The following is a 19,628-nucleotide window of genomic DNA, read 5'->3' as shown; positions in this document are numbered from 1 at the left end:
TGACAGTTCATAGATCTCCATTTCTTTAGGGTCAGTTATTGGAGTTTAATTAGTTTCCTTTGGTGGTGTCATATTTACCTGATTTTTTATGATCCTTAATTCCTTATGTTGGTATCTGTGCATTTGAGTAACAGGGCTCCTCTTGCAGACTTTACAGGTTTGCTTTGCCAGAGACAGTTCTTCATCAGTCTGCTCACTTTGGGTTTCTGGGTGTGTCTGCCACTAATGCCTTCGGGCAGGTGGAGCCTGATACTATGATATATTTGGGTGAGGCAACTGTTAGAACTCTGAAGACAGGGATTGGGGGTTGTGCCACTAGCTGAGAGCAGTTGGATAGGACTGTTGGCTTTGTTTCTTATTCAAGTGAGGCTGTAGAATGGGCTCCACAGTTGCCTGAATTCTCTGATCAGGCTTACTAGATGGTTGGGACTGGATGTAGCAGTGGGGGCTATGAATTAGCTTCCCTGTGCTAGCAGGGAAGTAGGTTAGGGCCCAGGGCCTGTGCAGTTCATTGTTTGGAGGCCTGAATAAGGCCTGAGTATGCACTGAATACCCTGGTCAGATGAGGCCACTGAGTTTGCTCTGCAGATAGGGGAAGCCATGGCTGTGCTCTCTGTTCAAGTGCCACTGTATGTGGGACTGTTGAATGAGCTATGCAACTTCCCATGTGTTCTGGGTTAGGTTTCCTTGTTGGATGGGCTGAAGGCTGTATTCAATGATGAGCAAGACTATGAATTAGATTCTCTGCCCAGACACAGTTGCAGAAGCTGCTCTAAAACAAGTAAAGCTCTTTGTTGTCTTAACTCAAGCTGACCCACACCCAAGCTCCTTGGCTGAACAGGGCTGCTGGCTTTGCTCTCCAGACTATCAGTTCTGTCTGCCCTTTGCTCAGCTTGAGTGCTGCTGTGCTGCAAAACTTTCAGGTATTTTTGCTAGCCCTTCTGATCAGTTGGGGCCAGAGGAATAGCCTTCCAGACTATTCTCAATTTTCCAAGGAGGTTCTCAGTTTGAGAGATGCCAAGAGCTACCCTTGGCTATGAATTAATCTTCCTGCCTGTGCATAGCATGGGAAGACCCCATGACTGGTACTGGCTTTGCTCTGTGGGTGATCTGCTCTGCCTGTCCACCTGCCTCTTGACTCAAGCCCCACTGTGCCACACAACTTCCAGGAGTTGTCACTAGCTCTTCTGTTCAGATGGGGCTGGAAAGTACTTTTCACTGTGGGTGGGGCCATGACTCAGCACCTTGACTGGGTGTGGACAAATGGGCTCTAGGTCTGATAAAACTCCTTGAGGATCTGAATCAGTCAGATCTGTGCCCCCTCCCCCCAAGTTACCTGGTAAAAGTGTACCCCTGATTTGGTTCTGCAGACCAACGATGTCGCTGGTTGGATTTACTACACAGGCACTGCAGATATGAACTGTCTGCCAAGATCTGTGTGTTGATTGTTGCAAGCCCCTCCCTGCTTCTCTGTCACAGATTCCCAGTGGCTGGGCCCCATAGATTCCTCTGCAATTACCGTAGTGCGAGATCAAAGTAGGGTCTCCCACAGAGCAGCCCACAATGTTGAAGGAGATTGGTTGTCCACCCTGGGTTCTCTTTTCCCTCTGGACGAACCAGTGGCTCAGAGAAGACCTCTCTGCACAGTGTTGCACTGTCCTAGGGGAGGGTCAATGTGGTCAATGTGTAGCTGCTTCTCTCACCTTCTGATGCAGTCTGCCTTGATCTCTGAGGTTCAGTGGGTATTTCAGCCTCACCCCCGTGCTCTAGGATTCTCTTAGTGGTGTCTTGTTTCTGAATAGATGTTAATTGTTCTTCTCATGATGGTGAGTGAATTCAGGAGCTAACTATGTTGCCATCTTGGTGATGTCACTCTGATGCTTACATTTTTTGAAGTTTCTAACACGAGGGCAGTGAGATTGCTCAGGATTTGGTGGCTGTTGCCATATTTTTGTGTTTCTTTCTTCTATGCTTGTCCTCCTGTGACATCACGGAACATTTCATTAATTCAAAGACCCCAGAAATCATAGCTACCACAGAAAAAATCTATGAGAGCATCCATAGATTTAGGATTTGGGGGTTGGAATTAGGAATAATTAGGTGATTAAAGCGCTCCAAGACAATCAGATATAAAGTCAAATAAGCATTTTATAGCATGGGTCTTTCCAAGATAAAATTCAAATTTGTACTCACGGCACACAGGACTCTTCCACACTTAACCCTTGCTACCCTACCCAGACTTATCATTACACATCTGCATGGTACTGTGTTCTTCAGCCATATGGTTCACTAGTGATTTTCACAGCGGCCAGGTTCTTCCTTATATCCTTTCTTTACCAACTACTCATTCAATCTCCATTTATCTGGATAATTCTGACTGACTCTTCAAAATTCGTCTCAGGTTTCTTCTTTCCCTGGGGGTATTCTGTGTGGATTAGGTACCTATTCTCTGAGTTTTCATAGTAACACCTATATCATGTGGATAAAAATTGCTCTTATCGTGGCATTTTTACAGCACATGCTATATTTTAATTATTCCTTGTCTTGTTTTTCTTATCTTCTGTACTCTGCAAGAACTCTAAGTTGAAGGGAAGAGAAAAAAAAGGAAGCAAATACTTATACTATTATGTAGAAAAGGCTATGGTATATGTAGAAGTGCAGAAGTGCTGTTCTGCTTCAGAAGTATGTCAAGTAGACTTAGAGGAAAATGGCTAGTGGGGCAATTTAGCCAAGTAAAATAGCATGAGCAAAGAATAGGAAACAGCATGAGGTGATGACAAAAGGTCACACTAGAGAAGCAGGTAATAGACAAATCACAGAAAGGCTGGTGCTCCATGTTAAGTAATTTCAAATCCTTGAAAGGCTTAAATGTAAGGGCTAGGGCGACATAATCAGATTTGACTTTAATATCACTCTGTCAACTATGTAGAAGAAGAAACCTGGAGGGAGGGAGCGACCAGTGGGGAGGTTATTTCTATAGTACAATGAGAGATGATGAGGCCTTATATTAGAACATGTTAGAACTGAGGTATCTGTGAGACCACAATGTGGAGATGCTGGTAACAGCTAGATATCCAAGTTTGTCTTGAGGAGGAGTAATCTAGACTGGAGGAAGAGATTTAAGAGTTGTCAGCCTATGGGTAGAACTTGAAAATTTGAATGAGGAAGAAAGCTCCTGAAGAACATGAAAACAATGAGGAGAGTAGGAAACCAAGGGTGGGATTGAGGAGATCACCCACATTTAAGGGGTGGTCAGAGGAAAAGGACTGTAAAGGTAAAGTAAAAAGATAACTAGTGTGGTGCCACTGAAGGAACCTGTTTAAAGAAGGAGGAAATGACCCACACACTCAAATGTAGTGACTGAGTCTAGTAAAATAAGGACTGATAAATATCTATTGAATTTATCAGTCAAGCAGTCAAAGAAAATAGCAACAAAAGGAATTTCAGTAAGATGGTGAGCAAGAACCATTCTACTTTGAATTCAGAGTTAACAGGAAGTAGAGAGAGAGAACTCCTGGGGAGTTAGGGGTGGTTGGGCAGAAAGATAATAGCGTAAAAGCATAGAGAGTCATAATGAAAATTGTTCAGTTGATTTGCCATAGGGGGTCTAAATTGGATCTAAATGGAATATTGCATTTGATGAGTGAGATAATTGAATTTAAAATTTCAGAAATGGAGTGGTATAGACTAGAAGGTGATAGGACTCAGGCATGGTCTAGAGAATAGGTGAAGAGAAGGCTAAATTCAGATTTATGACTTTGAGAGTGGTGAGCTAAAATATTCAACTACAATTGAATTTATTTTTCATAGATTTCTGACAGCTGTTGCTACAGAGTTTTTTAGGTTTTTTAGGTTTCATGGTTACTTGGTATTATTTTTTTATTATTTTTGCTTTAACATTTGATCTTGAATTTTATATGGTCTAATATTAACATTGTTACTGTTGCTTTCCTTTTGGTCATTTTTGTTGTTCATCTTTGCACTTTATTTTCTGCTTTCTCTATTGTTTTATTTTAAATGTGTCCCTTATAGACAAAGTATTACAATACCTTTGAAAAATCCAATTTGAATGATAATTTCTTGAGCACTATGTTAACTCATTTACATTCTTGTAATTATTTTACCATTAGGATTTAATACTTACCTTTTTCACGTTTTTTTTAAATTACTATGCTTTCTGTTTCCTTATTTGCCATCTTTTTTTCTATCCTCTATTGGATAGGTTAAATTTCTCTCTCTCTCTTTTTGGTTACACCTAACTTAAGACACATAGCTATATTTCTTCTTTATCTATGTCATTGTTTAACAATATCTATGTCATACCCTTAAGTAAAAGTCTATCTGAGTATGGTCTTCTCCTTCTTGTTCTCACCTATCTTTCTGAATTGATATTTTTAGAATGAATACACACACATACATTCTTCTTATTTAGACCACAAACATTTTACTGTTACTTCCTCATTCTTATATTTTGTATTGATTTCATAGTTTTATTTATTATCTGACTAGTGTACTTCCTGAAAGAGTGTTTTCCGAAGGTCTTTTTGCCCTAAAACTTCTGAGTTTTTATGTCTAAGAAAAGCTTTATTTCATGCACACACTTAAAGGATATTTTATTGGTTATAAATGTCTAGGTTCAAAATTCTTTACCTTTAACACTTCAAATGTTATCCCATTGTTTTCTTGCACCCAGGGTTGTTGAAAAGCTTGATTCTTAGTCTTTTGTAGACCTTTTCTTATAATCTTTTCCTTTGTCCTTGAGCCTCATTCTTTCCATAACTATTATTTCCATTTTTATTTTAGTAAAAATATTGTGTTCTTCCTTTGTATTTCATCATCTTCATTTATCACTTTGAGGACGCTTATTCTGCTGATTTGTAATTCTTCTTTTGTCTAATCTGTTCATTCTGTTTCATCTGATATAAAATGATGTGTTTGTTGTCTTTCTTAAAGTAGCAACTGGATTCCAAGGTGATTAATTATGAAGATTCCTGGAAGCTGTGAAGCAAAGTTTTGGTTTAGATTTTAAAGTCAATTTAGAATAATGGAAGAGACAGCAACTCCAACAAATTAGGGGAAAAGATAGTCATGTAGGTGGATGACAGAAATTATGGATAGAAGTGTTAGAGGCAAAAGTAGAGTCTCCAAGGAGGATGAACTTTGACATGTAGGAAAGAAGGGTTTCCTTCTGGAATAGAAGAAACCTGAGTATGTTTATAGGTAAGAGGAAAAAATGAGAGATGCAGGAGACTGAGTAATTTATGATGTAAGCTTCCAGAAAGAAAAGGGACAAATGACATGTGTAATTTTTATTGAAACTATCAGAAATGCTCCAAAGTAAACCACTTACCATGAATTGTGTTTAGCATCCTTCTTCCCTCAGGTTTTCTTCACATCTGTTCAATACAAATTTGTTGTCCATTTAATGGTGGAGTAGTAATAAGAAAAATGTCATGAAATTAAAATTTGAGTTTGGTAACAATCAATAATATACTTGAAAACTTTCAGAAAGTGGACTAACCAAAAGAAAGAAAACATGTATATTTATTTTCCTAGATCCTTTAGAGATCTCTCAGTGCACATGGAATAACATCTAAAGTCCAGAACAGGGCCTAGAGCCACACTCTGGAATATGGTACCCAATGGCCACGTGTGTGTGTATGTGTGTGTGTGTTTGTTTTTATTTTTTTGTGGTACGCGGACCTCTCACTGTTGTGGCCTCTCCCGTTGTGGAGCACAGGCTCCAGACGTGCAGGCTTAGCGGCCGTGGCTCACGGGCCCAGCCGCTCCGCGGCATGTGGGATCTTCCCTGCCCGGGGCACGAACCCATGTCCCCTGCATCGGCAGGCGGACTCTCAACTGCTGCGCCACCAGGGAAGCCCCCTATCAAAACATTTTAAAAGAAAAATAAAGTTTGTAGGAAGTCATCTCTCTACAAGCTAAGTATATGAGCTCTGGCTCAAGGTATTCATGATAATCACTCTATTTATGCAGATACTAATTTCCAAAGGACTAACCCAGGGTGATTTGCCCAGCCATCACCTGCCAGCTGGCGTAAGCTAATGCAAGGAAAAGCAACACAGATCAGAGTGTCAGGATTACTTCATTTTAAGTTCTAAAATATTCTGCGTTTTGATACACATATAATCTAAATATTCTAAAAAAACTTTTAAAGATTGCTAAAATTTTTCTCTCTGAACTCAGACTGACGTGCAACTTTTATCATTATGCACAATATTCTAAATGTATTATATTTTGCTAGATGGAGGACGTTATTGAGGATATAATCGGTACGGAATCGAGTTTTAAAGAGGAAGGAACAGACTCTCCTCTGCTAATGCAAAGAACAGTAAGTGTTTCCAGACCTGAGGAGGTCAATGAGATTAAAATCAATAATAGCATATGATGATAAGACAAGAAATTTCATTTGATTAATAAGTGGTGTTTTCTTCTGCACTTTTGAAACAGGTACAAGATAGATAAATATTAAAAAATATTTATTGGGGCAGAAAAAAAGATACATAATTTTATTGAGGAAGATAATAGGACGTGTACTATTCTATCTGTCTATCTATCTATCTACTTACCTACCTAATCTCTATAAACACCATCTAATTATATATCTAGTCTGCTATAGCATTTTCTGTGAAATCTTCAGATTTCCGTTTGAAGCACAACATATCATAATACCCTCATAAGTTCATGGCTAAATTTTAACTATTTTACCATGACTAACAGCTATCAGATTCAGAGGCTCTACACCTTATAGAGGAAAGAAAAAAATTATAACAACAAAAATATAACTTTACTTGTGAGCCAATAACCAAAGGTTAAAGATGAACTGAAGAAAGCTAGAAGAGCCTCACACTACTTTAAGGCATGTAGACAGATTTCTGTGTTGAAATCACAAATTCCTGGAATAATATGCAGTGAAGAGTTATCTTATCTCCTATTTGATTACTGTTGCCTTCTCATTGTTCATTTATTAATCTCTAGAAATGAATCTGTAAAGGGTGTGCAAGCTCTTTCTATACAGTTTGAAGGGTTGTTGTTGGTTTGTTTATGGTTTTAGACCTTTGAGAAAACATGAGAAAAAATATGAAAGATTGTGATTTAATTGTTAAACATTTCATTTAAAGAAAGTGAATTCTGACTAGATACTGTTCATCAGTAAATCAGTGGGCTAAGTTGTATTAATATTAACAATGGACATTTTACATTTAAAACTTTAAGAAAAAAATTAGACAAAGCATCCCTCTTTTCTTTATTAATTCCCAAATAGACTACAAAAAGGAGAATTATCTCTTTCCTCCTTTTCTCTCGTACAAAGGACCTCCACTTTATAACAAGTCATTAATACCACTATTAGACAAAGATCAAATGAGGTTTAAAATCTAGGTTTTTTTTTGAAGGTTTTTTTGGTGGATTTTTTTTGTTTGTTTTTTGCCTGTTTGTTCGTTCGTTTTTTAGAATGAAGTGACAATTCTTTCTACCTCTTCTCTCTTCAGGTTTTTAGCAGCATATTTATAGGAAATCTAACAAATTATCTATATAAATGTTATTAATGCTAAGTTTCCCCATCTAATTCAACAGCATGAGGTTACTATTTTCTTAACTAGTATTCAACTTCTGGGTCTGAGGAAATGATATTAATTTCCTGCAATCTTCTCTTCCTTGTATGTGGTACTTATTTCATTGAAATTGTATATTGAAACATTCTCTTTGTCAAATTATCTTACTTGTTTTGTAGAGGTTGCATAGATTGCTTATTCCATGCAAACTGGTGACAGTGAGTATTGGGAATTTGCTTTTGATATACAGAATGTAAAAGATAGATACTACTGGCCTATTTGTACTTATATAAAGAAGTATCTGCTGTTGGCCAATCAATAATCATTGATAAATCCAGATCAAGATATAACCCCAAGCAGTTCAACTGACCAAATATTTATTCAATATATTATATGCAAAGCACAATACGTGCACTATAGGAAACTAAAAGTTGAGTGAGACACAATTCACATATCAAGAGGCAACATGATAGTGAGGCAGTGCAGTGAGGCACACCTGAGAGACAGGGAGGGAAAGAATATGGATCTTGGTATTAACCCAAGTTGTCATCTAGGTATTGTGCAAGTCACTTCTCTTTATTTCACTTTCTTCTTCTGCATTATGAGAATAATTGAAAATATTTATTGCCAAAGCTATTTTTATATTAAATCTTGGTAGATGGCATATATATATATATATATATATATATATATATATATATATATATATATAATTTTTTTAAATGCTAGTCAGAGAGTTGCCCTGGAGTTTGACTAAAGTAGAAACCATGCGAAATTGAGATATTTTTGGAATGCTTTAGGAAAAGATGATATTTGAGATATAAAGGAAGGTTAAGATTTTAAGAGGTAGACATGAAGGCAGCAAAGTATAACAAGTTGAGAGAACAACATAAGAAAAGGCAAGAAGTCAGAAAAAAAGAATGTATAAGAATAGGTGGTAGAACAGAGATAGGAAATTCTGAAGGATATTTATAGTTCATGTGGATAAAAATAAAGACCTGTTAGATTCAGAGGAATGCTTTGAGTAAGCATTTTAGCTAGTGAACTTTTGGTTGTAGATGATAGAACCTGGCTAATATGGGGCTTAAGTATGAAAGGAATTTGTTGGCTCATGTCATCCACAAATTCCTAAGTAATATTGTATGTGAACATCCCTCCATAACTTTGCCTTTGTTCTGTACTGGCCTTATTCTCAGCTGTTGAGCAGACACTATCACAGCTTATTCCTAGCTATGCACACAATTCTTCCTTGCTAACCCAGTTTTTTTTCAGACATCCACTCCTTCACAAGGAAGAGGAAGTTTCTGATTAATTTAAGCCAACCCTGGTGACCCTGTTTCCCTGGCCAGAGATTGTTTTAAGAATGAGCTTGTGTTGCAATTCTGGCAAGTTGAGCAGGTTCCTGTGGTCTTCTAGAATTTACTTTAGCCTTTAAAGGAGACCCAAGAAAGAGAAGGTTTTGCCTCTCCATGATATTGTAAGACAATGTGACTTATGTAGTCATTTTATTGCCCAGAAGGTAAATAAACTGAGGAAAAACTAAAGAAACAAAGGGAGAGGAAAATCCAAACGGAATGCAAAGAAATACTGCTTATATGCCCCTGGAGAATTCTTTACCTATGGATCTCACACATTAAGTAAGATTTTTTTCCTTTATTTTATAAGCTAATTGTGTCAGGATTTTCTGATTGTCATAACCAAATGCATCCTGGTGGATACATTAAGTCAAGCTTAAAAACTTAAGAGGAGAGCTGCCTTTCCCGCTTAGTTCCAGTTCAATCTCTGGGCTAATTCCTTGTGGAGCAAGTTCTGTCATATATCTAACTGTCAGCTAATTTTTCTGGGTCTTGGGCCCACGCTAGAGCTGTGAATCAGGCAGCTCCACAAAACAAATTATCTAGGTTAAGAGTGAGAACCAGGAGAGCAGGAGTTGTTACCAAAATAAATGTAAATGAATTCTAGAGAGGCTGAAACAACAGATGCCCATAATGGTAAGCTTCAAAAGTGAGGATATTTATCAATAATAATAATTTTTCTTAATGTCTCACCTACTATGTCACAGGCACGTTGCTGAGTATTTTACATATTTTCTGTAGTTCTCACAGAAATTGCAAAATCTTAGGGGCAGTCTACTGATTGTGCTGTTAGTCACTTTGGGGTTCTTTTGCTGTGACTTAAGCAGAAAACCTTGAGTGTAGATTTATCCCAGGACCACTGCATATAGGCTTAATTAAAAATCATGTTCTAACTTCTGTTGGTGGAAAGCTTGGAAGCTGCTAAGGATCCACTTGTGGTGGTCCTTCACATTTCCCCAGATTGAATGGAATAGTTCAAGGTTTTCACAGATCAATTTAGCCCAGGTATTTCTGACCCAGAAATGAATATTGAGTGATTAGTGACTAGACTCAGAATAATTAAGCAGAAGTTACCTCTCAATTTCTATTTGACCAAGAGAACTAGGCAACTGTCAATTCGTTCTTACTGCAACAATTTTGTAAATTGGACTGAAAAGACCCAAAGTGCAAGAAACATTCAGTGAAATCAGCTGTGTTTTCGTCAATACCTTAACCTCTCAGTTTCTCAGTCTCCTTGGTGTCAATGGTATTTTTCTCCTTCCTATCCAGCCATCCCTTCACATGATGATATCTTAGATCTTGTTATTATGTATTTCTCTATCCTATAACATTTTTATTTCATACTTTTTGACCATTACATTCTGTTTTTCAGTGCACCTAGTCTAATGTTCTTACTTCACCAATTGCTCAAGCTTCTGGAGACTCCAAATCAATTGACTCTACCACTGTTTTTCTCAAGAGCTATTATTTCTCACTCATGACATCTTTTTTGATATAGAATATGTTTACTATACATAATCTAGGTATATTGAGTATAAAATAACTATCAGTGCAAATAATTACACACACACATTATTAGGGTTAAGCGTCAGGTTAGGGTTTTTGTGTCTCAAAGGCTTGTGTTGTGCGACTTCTCAGTCTGTTTTCCAGATGATCGCCATTCTCAGATACAACATTTGCAAATCAGTGTTTTCTCACATTCGGTCCACTGCCTCTTTCGTCATGCATACGCTTGCCTGTGCTGTTGAAAACCTTTTCAGTCACCTGGAGCCCCAACTGGGTTTATTGTGCTTCTCTTTCCCTTGCTTGGGGACACCAATCCACAAACATGGTTCCAAGACTGAGGTCCAAGAACGCAGTACCTATGGGTTTCTTCTAGGCCTGGCCTGGCTTCAGGTTGTACGTTGCAGTAGTCGATTTGGTGTGAGTTTCTTGTTGTAGGTGGCACGAGAAAGGAATCCATTGTGATGCTTGTGCATGGAGCGGTCCTGTTTCCCCAACACCATTCATTGCGCAGGCTATCATATCCCCTCGGGACCTTCTCACCTCCTTTGTCAGAGACGAATAGACACATAAGCGTGGCTTTCTTTCTGGCCTCTCCTTTCTCCTCCATGGATCTATGTGGATGTCTTGTGTGCCTATACCATGATGTCTTGATGATGGCAGGTTGGCAGGCTAGTTGGAAATCAGGCAGTGTGGGAAGTCCGAAGTCTGTGCTTCTGTCTGAAGAGCGTATTGACACTCTCTAGGTTCTTTTGTGTTTCCAGACGCATTTTGGAATTCTTGGTTGTACTTGTCTGAGAAAATCCGTGGGTATTTTGAAAGGAATGGCATTGCATCTCTGGATTGCCTTGGGGGTGTGGAATCATTTCCACAAGACGGACTTTTGCGATCCATGAGCACCACCTGTCTTTCCATGTTTTGTGTGTATCATTTTCATTTTCTTTCATTGGTATGTCTCTCATCCAGTTTTCTGAGTTATGGGTCTTGTAGGTCATGGGTTAGATGGACTCCTAGGTATTTTTTTTGTGTTGTTACCGTCATTGTCCACAGGGTTCTCTTCTTCCTTCCTCATTCAGATAGTTTGTTGTGAGTGTACAGAAAGGCAACCGATTTCTGTAGTGTCGATGAAGTTTCTACCCTGCAATCAAACTGAGCTTCCTGACGGGTTTTGTTCTGTTTTGTTCTGTTTTCTTTTGGGGGCAGAGGGGGTCACCTTCAGCATTCTCTGTGCAGAGAATCAGGTCCATTGGACTCTTTCCTCTGCCGTTGGATACCTCTTCTTTCTTTTTTCCATGCCATTAATATGGTGAGGATTTCCTCCATCTTGGAAAATGAAAGCGGCCAGTGTATGCAATAACTGGCCCCCTTCTCCTTCCTCCGTCTCTATCTCTCTGAGACCTCCAGGAAGGGCAGGACAAGGCCAGGGCTGCATAGAGCTCAGCTTGGTGAGCTGGATCGCTGTTCGTCTGCCCCTCCATCCAGGGCGTAATTTGCTCTACCATCTGTGGCCGGGGGTGTGGTCGTGTGGGGTTGGGGGTCCTGTCAGCCTTTTCCCTCTTTGAACCAATCTTTTCTTCGTTATGTGTTGGCAAACTGCAGTCCACCAGACGGGTTGTCTGAGGCCAGCCTTTGGTTTGGGCCGAACACCAGCCTCTGTGGGTCACCCTGTGGTGCCCAGCATACAGCCCCACCCTGCTCACCTTTGTACTCCAACTGGCTGTACTCTGGGTCCTCCAGCTGACACTGGGGGAAGCATGGCATGGTGCTCCAGGTCAGTGCCAGATGTGCTGTGCTCTTTTCAAAGCCCAGGATTGGGTCCCGTGGACCTCTGGGCCCTGATTCCGGAGAACCCTCCATGGCCACACTCACCCAGAGCCCTCGCTGGCCCTCGTAGGCAGTGGGGACGGGGATGTGGGGTGGGCTGCCCCGGCCCCTCACTCATGACATTTTGACAATTTCTTTTTTAACCTATTCTTGGTCAAGTACTATAACCATTTCTCTTGCGAACACTCTTAGCATATACCCATTTTTCTTCATTTGATTCTCCTAACAAAAGCCCAACCCTGATTAAACTTATTTTTCATCTTACTCCACATCTTCACCTGGGTAGCTGAATGGATAAAATTTTACCACATTGCTCGTAGTACTCGCCTCCAATACATCACCAAAATTTCATAGGGGCTTTTGCTACTACCAGACAATACTACAGCTATTCCTTGGTGAAAATTCTCATTAATTAAGACAACATTATACTCTCTCTTCTCTTCTCAAATCTCCACCATTCCCCATCCATTCTCCATTTTCTAGCTGATTTCTCTTTCACAACATACTTCAGAGAGAAAATATATGCAATCAGGTTAGAACTTACTTGTTAGCTTTGCATCACAAATTCTATAAGACCACCTGCATCTGTTTTGATTTTCTCTGCCATCCCTTCTGTTAGAATAGAATTGTCCCAGCTCATAATCTGAAGCCAGCCCAACTACTTGTGTCCTAGATCTCACAAATTCTTACCTTCTCAAGCACTCTCCCTCTAAATAGCAACTCCTCCTATATCATCGGTCTATTCTGATGTATTGAATTATAAATATCAGCATTACACTTGTCTTTACTAAGATTCCCCCCAAATAAAGCCAAATCAAACAACTCCCTTTGAATGCAGTTCCTCTCCAGCTACCACATCATTTCCTGACTTCCTACCCCTCAGAACTCTCTCTGCTTCCATTTCCTTACCTCCCATCCAAACTACTCTCCAATACAGCTGTAGCCCTTACAATTCTCAAAGAGCTCTTAAAACCAACCAGTACCAAAGCCAATAGTAAATTCTCCATTCTCACCAGGCTTGGTTTCTCTGTGGCAGTAGCCATGGTTGACCACTCCCTCCTTCTTGAAGTATTATCTGGGATTCTGTAGCGCCATATTTTTTGGCTTTTCACCCACCTTACTGGTTCTTTCTCTTCTAATAGACATCTACATGCTAAAGTGTTCCCAGGCTTAGACTTCAGTCCTCTTTTCTCACATATCTATACATTCTGTTGGTGATCTCAACCCTTCTCCAGCCTAGCTGTCTCCCCTAATGCTAGATTCGTATGTCTTACTGCTACCCTAACATCTTTTGTGCTTCCAACAGACATCTCAAACCTAATCTGACTGAAAAGAAGTTTTTGTCCCCCTCCTTATCCATCTAGAACCAACACCCTCCAAAAAAAGTAATTCTTCTTCTCTCTCTTACTTCCACACAACCACATTTACCAGTATGCCCTCCTACTCTGCATCCCAGATTTCCTGAATCTCACAGCTTATCAGCTCCTCTAGTAAAACCCTTTTCCAGGCTATGATCATCTCTCACTTGAACTTCAGAACTAAGCTCTCTGCTACTTCTTTCCCCCGTACGGCTGTTGATCACAGAGCAGCCAGAACGATCTTCACATAGCAAAACTCAGATCCTGTTTCTCTGACTGCTGAGCATTCTGTTAACTTCCTGAAATCCTCAGAATATAACCAGGACCCTTTACCATAGTCAGCACTTCCCTGTAACTTTAGGCTCTGGTCTTGATAGCCTTCTTCCTACTCCTTGAATATGACATGCATATTATCATTTTAGGACCATGGAATTTCCTTTTTTGGGCTTGGAATGATTTTGTCCCAGATCTTTGCATGACCATCTCTTTATGCCTCAGATCTTTAGTCCATATCAACTTGTCAGAGAGGTCTTCCACAATCACCCTATTTGGAAGACCCCATCCCACACTTCCTAAATCAATATCTTATTTAATTCCCTGGGACACTTAGGATTAGAGTTACAAAAATTATCTTGTGTTTTATTTTATTTACCTATTTATTGTGTGCTCCCACCCTTAAAATGTAAACTCCTGGACTGGTGATCTTGTCTGTCTTGTTCACTGCTGTGTCCCTAAAGCCTAAAAGAGTGACCTGTTCATTATTTTATTCTCAGTACCCAGCACAAATGTCTAGCACATCATAGGTGCTCAGCAAATACATATGAAATAAATACTTTAAAATTCACACACAATATTTTAAAAAATTGTTCCCATTATACATTACCATTTAGGAAATTTTTTAATGGCTAAAATCAGCAGCAATAAGGATAACAACAATAATAACAGCTACTATGCCTTGGGTACTTGCTATGTGACAAGGATTGTGCAAAACACTTTTCATGAAAATTTAATCACCACAACAAACATATGAGATAGAGACTATTATTATGGATTATCATTTTACAAATGAGGAAAGAGGCTTAGAGAAGTTCAGTAACTCACTCAAGTTCATATAGTTAGTGAATGTCAAGAGAGGGGTTTGTATCCAATCCTGTATGACACCAAATGCACAATCTTACCCACTCTGCTGTGCTAGCAACCTCAGAAGGAAGCCATTTCATAGAATTGTAGAATCTTAGAATCTCAAGGGACCTTAGCCTGATCCGATCCTCTGTCACATTCCAGCCAAAGGATTGTTTAGCCTCTGAGTTTAAATCTGTCTCCCTATAATTTCTACCCTTTAGTCTTAGTTTCACCTCTCCCTTTCAGAGATGTGGTTGTGCACAGTAACTCATTTCTTTTATCATAGATGGGTATTTTTCAATCAAGTGTCTGTAAATGCTGGTGGCGTTTGACAATCTCAGTATACTGTTATAGTTCAAGACTATTTCAGAGACAAGGACTGAGTAAATATTAACAACCCCCTGTGCTTGGTTGGAACTTGAAAGGACTACAGAACACCAACAAGCAAGCTTTTGTCAATCACAATCTAGAGCAGATTAGACTTAAAGTCCAAGGAAGAACCAAAGTTCACCTTAGGAGTTTCTGCACAGCTCTCCCAGTTATTGCTTGCAAGTGTAAGGAAAAGAAAATGATGAAGGAGAAAGAGAAAACCATTGCTATTGTGAAGGTTATAGACACTTCAAAGTTAAAACTGGTGAGCAAGTGCATTTTGGAATTCTTTCAATGTTTGGAGATGAAACCACCTTAAATACTGAATTTAAACTTTATAAACTAATAGTCAATAAAATAAGGTATGTAGAAGTTGAGCATTGAAAAGTGTAACATATAGTCTGCTGTACTGACAAGCTTATTTACTTAGAAGATAGTTTTTAATGCTTTGGCTACAGTAAAAATATTTTTATAGTCTATTTAGTTAAACAATTGTTAAAAATAATGTTATATTGTGACCTTTTTATCAAAAAGTGAAGGTTCTACTAATTATTTGTTGCAGCGTTTACATTTGGTACTAAACAGATTATATATATATAAAGTGTATGATGCAAAAGCATTTATTATGTTACCATTCTCTGTTTTGTATTTTATCTTTTCTATTTGCTTTATGAACCAGCTGGTCAAGGACAGGAATCTCCCACTCCCGCCCAAAAGATTATTTTTATTCACTTATAATAGAACGAAAAAAAAAAATAACTCAGTGGGATTTCTCTTTTCAATGTTTATCATTCAAACCTCATAGCCCTGCTTCAGCAAATAAAATAAAGTTAGGGGGAGATCAATTGTACATGTCCTAAAACTGGAAAAATCTAGTTTACTATGTTTAAAGGTAAACTAGAAGAAAGAATAAATACACAAAAGGAAAGAAAATATTCTCTTAAATGCCAGTTTTTATGTATGCTTACATTGTGTGATATATGCTCTCCTACAGTGTTCACTCTTTATTCCTGAAGTTTATCTTCTTTCTATGCCTACAATTATTCTATCTAACAGTATCAAGCTCAATTTTGCCATTTTGCATTCACAGTAAATGTCTTCAGAGAAAAGCAAAATAGAGGGTCCAAACAACTCAAAATCCCCTCACTTTCCCATGAAACTCACACTAAATATTTGATATAGATATAGATATATAGACATCACACATACACATCTATGTATGAGTTTAGAAGTTTTTCTTCTTTTAGTCTCTATACTGAAAAATTGTCTGGAAATATATGTATATATATATATATATGATTTTATATCCTTTTTTGTATTTATAATGAGATTATCTGGGGGATAGATACATCACACACACACCACACACACCCATATGTAATATACATATATGCATATTATATGTATGTATGCATATACACAAATGCACATGTGTGTATCTCCAGGAAATTCTCAGGGTTTTACATAATCAGTTTTCAGAAACATGATGAGTGTTCCTGGGTACTATAGTACCCTCTCCCTTGCTGAGTGAATATAAATGAAGAGGGGTAAAACAATAAAAATGAATTAAATTATTGAATTTGTGGTCAAGTTTCCTCATACTATAGTGTTTTGGTGAAGAAAAAAATTAAGCCAGGTTGCCGTAGAGAAAGTGTTGGAGATGTTTGGACCTTAAGTTGAGCCTTAGAGAGTAGGTTGTAGTTTGATACTTAAAGAAAGCGTGAGGACATTTGAGGTGCAGAAAATAGCAGTGGGAAAGAATAAAACTGAGAAAAATATTCTCCAATGGCCTCCAACTTTTTTGAGTTTTCAAAACACTTCTTACCATTAAAAGTGTTAAGGCAAGAGCCCTTCCACAATAGGATAGGTAGTAAAGAATCCAGCCTCTGTGTTAGACGGACCTAGGTTTTAATCTCAAGTCTTTTATTTATTACAACTGTATGATCTTGAGATAAGTACTTAATTTTTCAGAGTTTTAATTATTTATATTTAAAATGGGAACTATGAGACTTCACTCACAAAGTTATTATAAAGATTACCTGAGAAGCTGTTTTTTGTTATTACTGTGAAACATGCTTATCTGAATATCTGGTGTATAATAAATACTCAACTATCTATGATGTTGCATATATATATTATGATATTGCTTGTATCTTATTATCTTTTAAAAATTCTCCATATGTGGATTCATAGGTTCCGTTTGGCAACATTCTATCTTCTTGCCTCTTCCCTCCCACTGGAGTGGGAGATCTATTTTTACAAGCTGTGACATAGTCTACATATGTGTATGTGGTGATGAGAAATCTTTCAGAACTTGAGGGTAGTGGGAAATAATGTTGACCAGATAATGTGGGGCCATTTAATGAGATTTTGAAAGCTGGACACAAGGGTTTGAACTTAATATATGAGTTAAAGGGGAGAGGTTTAAATTTTAGGTTTTTGAGCTGGGAGAGATCAGAAGAAAGTTGTATTTTCTAAAACATGAGTTGGTTTGAGAGGAGCAGTTGGAAACTAACTGAGAGGGATGGAGGGCTATTGGAGGGAGGGACATATCTTAGGCTGAAGGCCCTGAGGATCTTGAGATACGAGGATAGGGAAGACAATTTAAACTGACTAATGATTTAAAAGAAAAAAATGTCATAACTGGGTAATAGATTGGACCTAGTACATGGAGAGGGAAGAGGGCAAAACAGAAAAAACATATGTGGAATTTAGGTCAGATCATTTATGCTGCCCTTTACTGTATTTGGCCTGAGAGTAAATGGTTGTATGAATATTTGTACAATAATTTTGGACACAGATTTTATTTTCTCATAGGGAAACACTGATTTTAAACACTGGCAAAGCTATATTTTTCTATTATTGAAAGTTATTGTCCTCTCACAAACTAAGAATTTTATAATAAATGGGATTGAATTTTATCAGATACTTTTTTAAAAATCTATTGAGATGATCATAGAGTTTATTTTTCTTTTTTAACGTCATAAAATATATTTATGGGAAATCCAACTTGATTATGGTAAGTTACCTTGTTTATATTCTCTTGAATTAAAATTACTAATAATATTTTGCTTAAGATTTATAGAATGAATGAAATGGGTCTATAATATTTGTTTCTAATAATGTTTTCATATGGTTTCAGTCTCAATGAATTGGAACATATTTTCTCTTGTCTCTATTGTCTGGAAATGTTTGTACAAAATTGAGATGGTATGTTTCTTGAAAATGTGACAGTTTTGCCCATAAAACTGTCTAGTCCAGATATTTTCTTGTGTAATATGTTTAAAGCTTGTTTTGATTTCTTCAGTAATCATACGACTATTCAAGACTATTAATTACTTGTGTAGTAAGTTCTACCAAATAATACTTTTCTAGAAATTTATGTATTTTTCCTAAGCATTCACAGTCATTGGAAAATTATTATAGGTAATCTCTGTTATTATCTTTTTTATTGTGGTAAAACATGTATAACATAAAATTTGCTATTATAAACATTTTAAAGTGTACAATTCAGTGGCATAACATAGATTCACATTGTTGTGCAACCATTACTGCTATACATTCCCAGAGCTTTTTCATTCTTCCAAACAGAAACCCTGAACCCATTAAACAATAACTTCCCATTTTCCCTTACCTCCAGCCCTTAGTAACCTCTATTCTCCTTTCTTCCTGCATAAATTTGACTATTCTAGGTACCTCATGTAAGTGGAATCATACAATATTTGTCCTTTTCTATCGGCTTATTTCACTTAGCATAATGTTTTCAAGATTCATACATGTTGTAACATGTATCCGTACTTCATTACCTTTTATGGCTGAATAATATCCCATTATATGTATATACCACGTTTTACTTATCCATTCATCTATTGATGGGCATTTGGATTGTTTCTACCGTTTGGCTCTTTAATGCTTCTGTGGACATTGGTGTGCAAATATCTGTTTGAGTATCTGCTTTCAACTCTTACTGGTATATACCTAGAGGTGAGAAATTGTTGGTCATATGCTAATTGTATGTTTAACTTTGGAAGAACTGTCATACTGTTTTCCACAGTGGCTGCATCATTTCACATTCTCAGTGGCAATAAACAAGGGTAATATTTTTTCCATAGCCTCACCAACATGTTTTCCTTTCTTTTTTTTTTTTTTTTTTTTTTGCGGTACACGGGCCTCTCACTATTGTGGCCTCTCCCTTTGCGGAGCAAAGGCTCCGGACGCGCAGGCTCAGTGGCCATGGCTCACGGGCCTAGCTCTCTGCGGCATGTGGGATCTTCCCAGACCGGGACATGAACCCGTGTCCCCTGCATTGGCAGGCAGACTCTCAACCACTGTGCCACCAGGGAAGCCCTCCTTTCTTTTAATAATAGTCATCTTAATGAGTGTGAAGTTGTAAAACATTGTGGTATTGATTTATATTTCCCTAATGACTAATGATGTTGAGTATCTTTCAATGTCCTTATTGGTCATTTGTGTATCTTTTTCAGAGAAACGTCTATTCAAGTTCTTTGCTCATTTTTTAAATTAGA

The 19,628-nt window shown here is 37.9% G+C and overlaps 1 protein-coding gene across 10 annotated transcripts in view; it reads left to right on the top strand.

The window, feature by feature from the left end:
• Positions 1–19,628, top strand: part of TFEC (transcription factor EC) — a 668,004-nt gene that overhangs the window by 623,296 nt on the left and 25,080 nt on the right. For 9 of the 10 annotated variants that reach the window (XR_009520665.1, XM_060020780.1, XM_060020772.1 and 6 more), the window contains one exon: positions 6,263–6,349. The exons of the other annotated variant lie outside the window; for it this stretch is intronic. Coding sequence is in view for 8 of the 9 variants with exons in the window: in XM_060020780.1 (XP_059876763.1) it covers positions 6,263–6,349 (87 nt within the window). In the remaining variant the exon portion in view is untranslated. The remainder of the gene's footprint in view (positions 1–6,262; positions 6,350–19,628) is intronic. 10 annotated transcript variants of the gene reach the window in all.

The sequence above is a fragment of the Delphinus delphis genome, chromosome 9, assembly GCF_949987515.2.
Source record: "Delphinus delphis chromosome 9, mDelDel1.2, whole genome shotgun sequence".
In the NCBI taxonomy this organism is placed as follows: domain Eukaryota; kingdom Metazoa; phylum Chordata; class Mammalia; order Artiodactyla; family Delphinidae; genus Delphinus; species Delphinus delphis.
The sequence above is the reverse complement of the archived record's forward strand: the minus strand, read 5'-3'. Positions and strand labels throughout refer to the sequence as shown.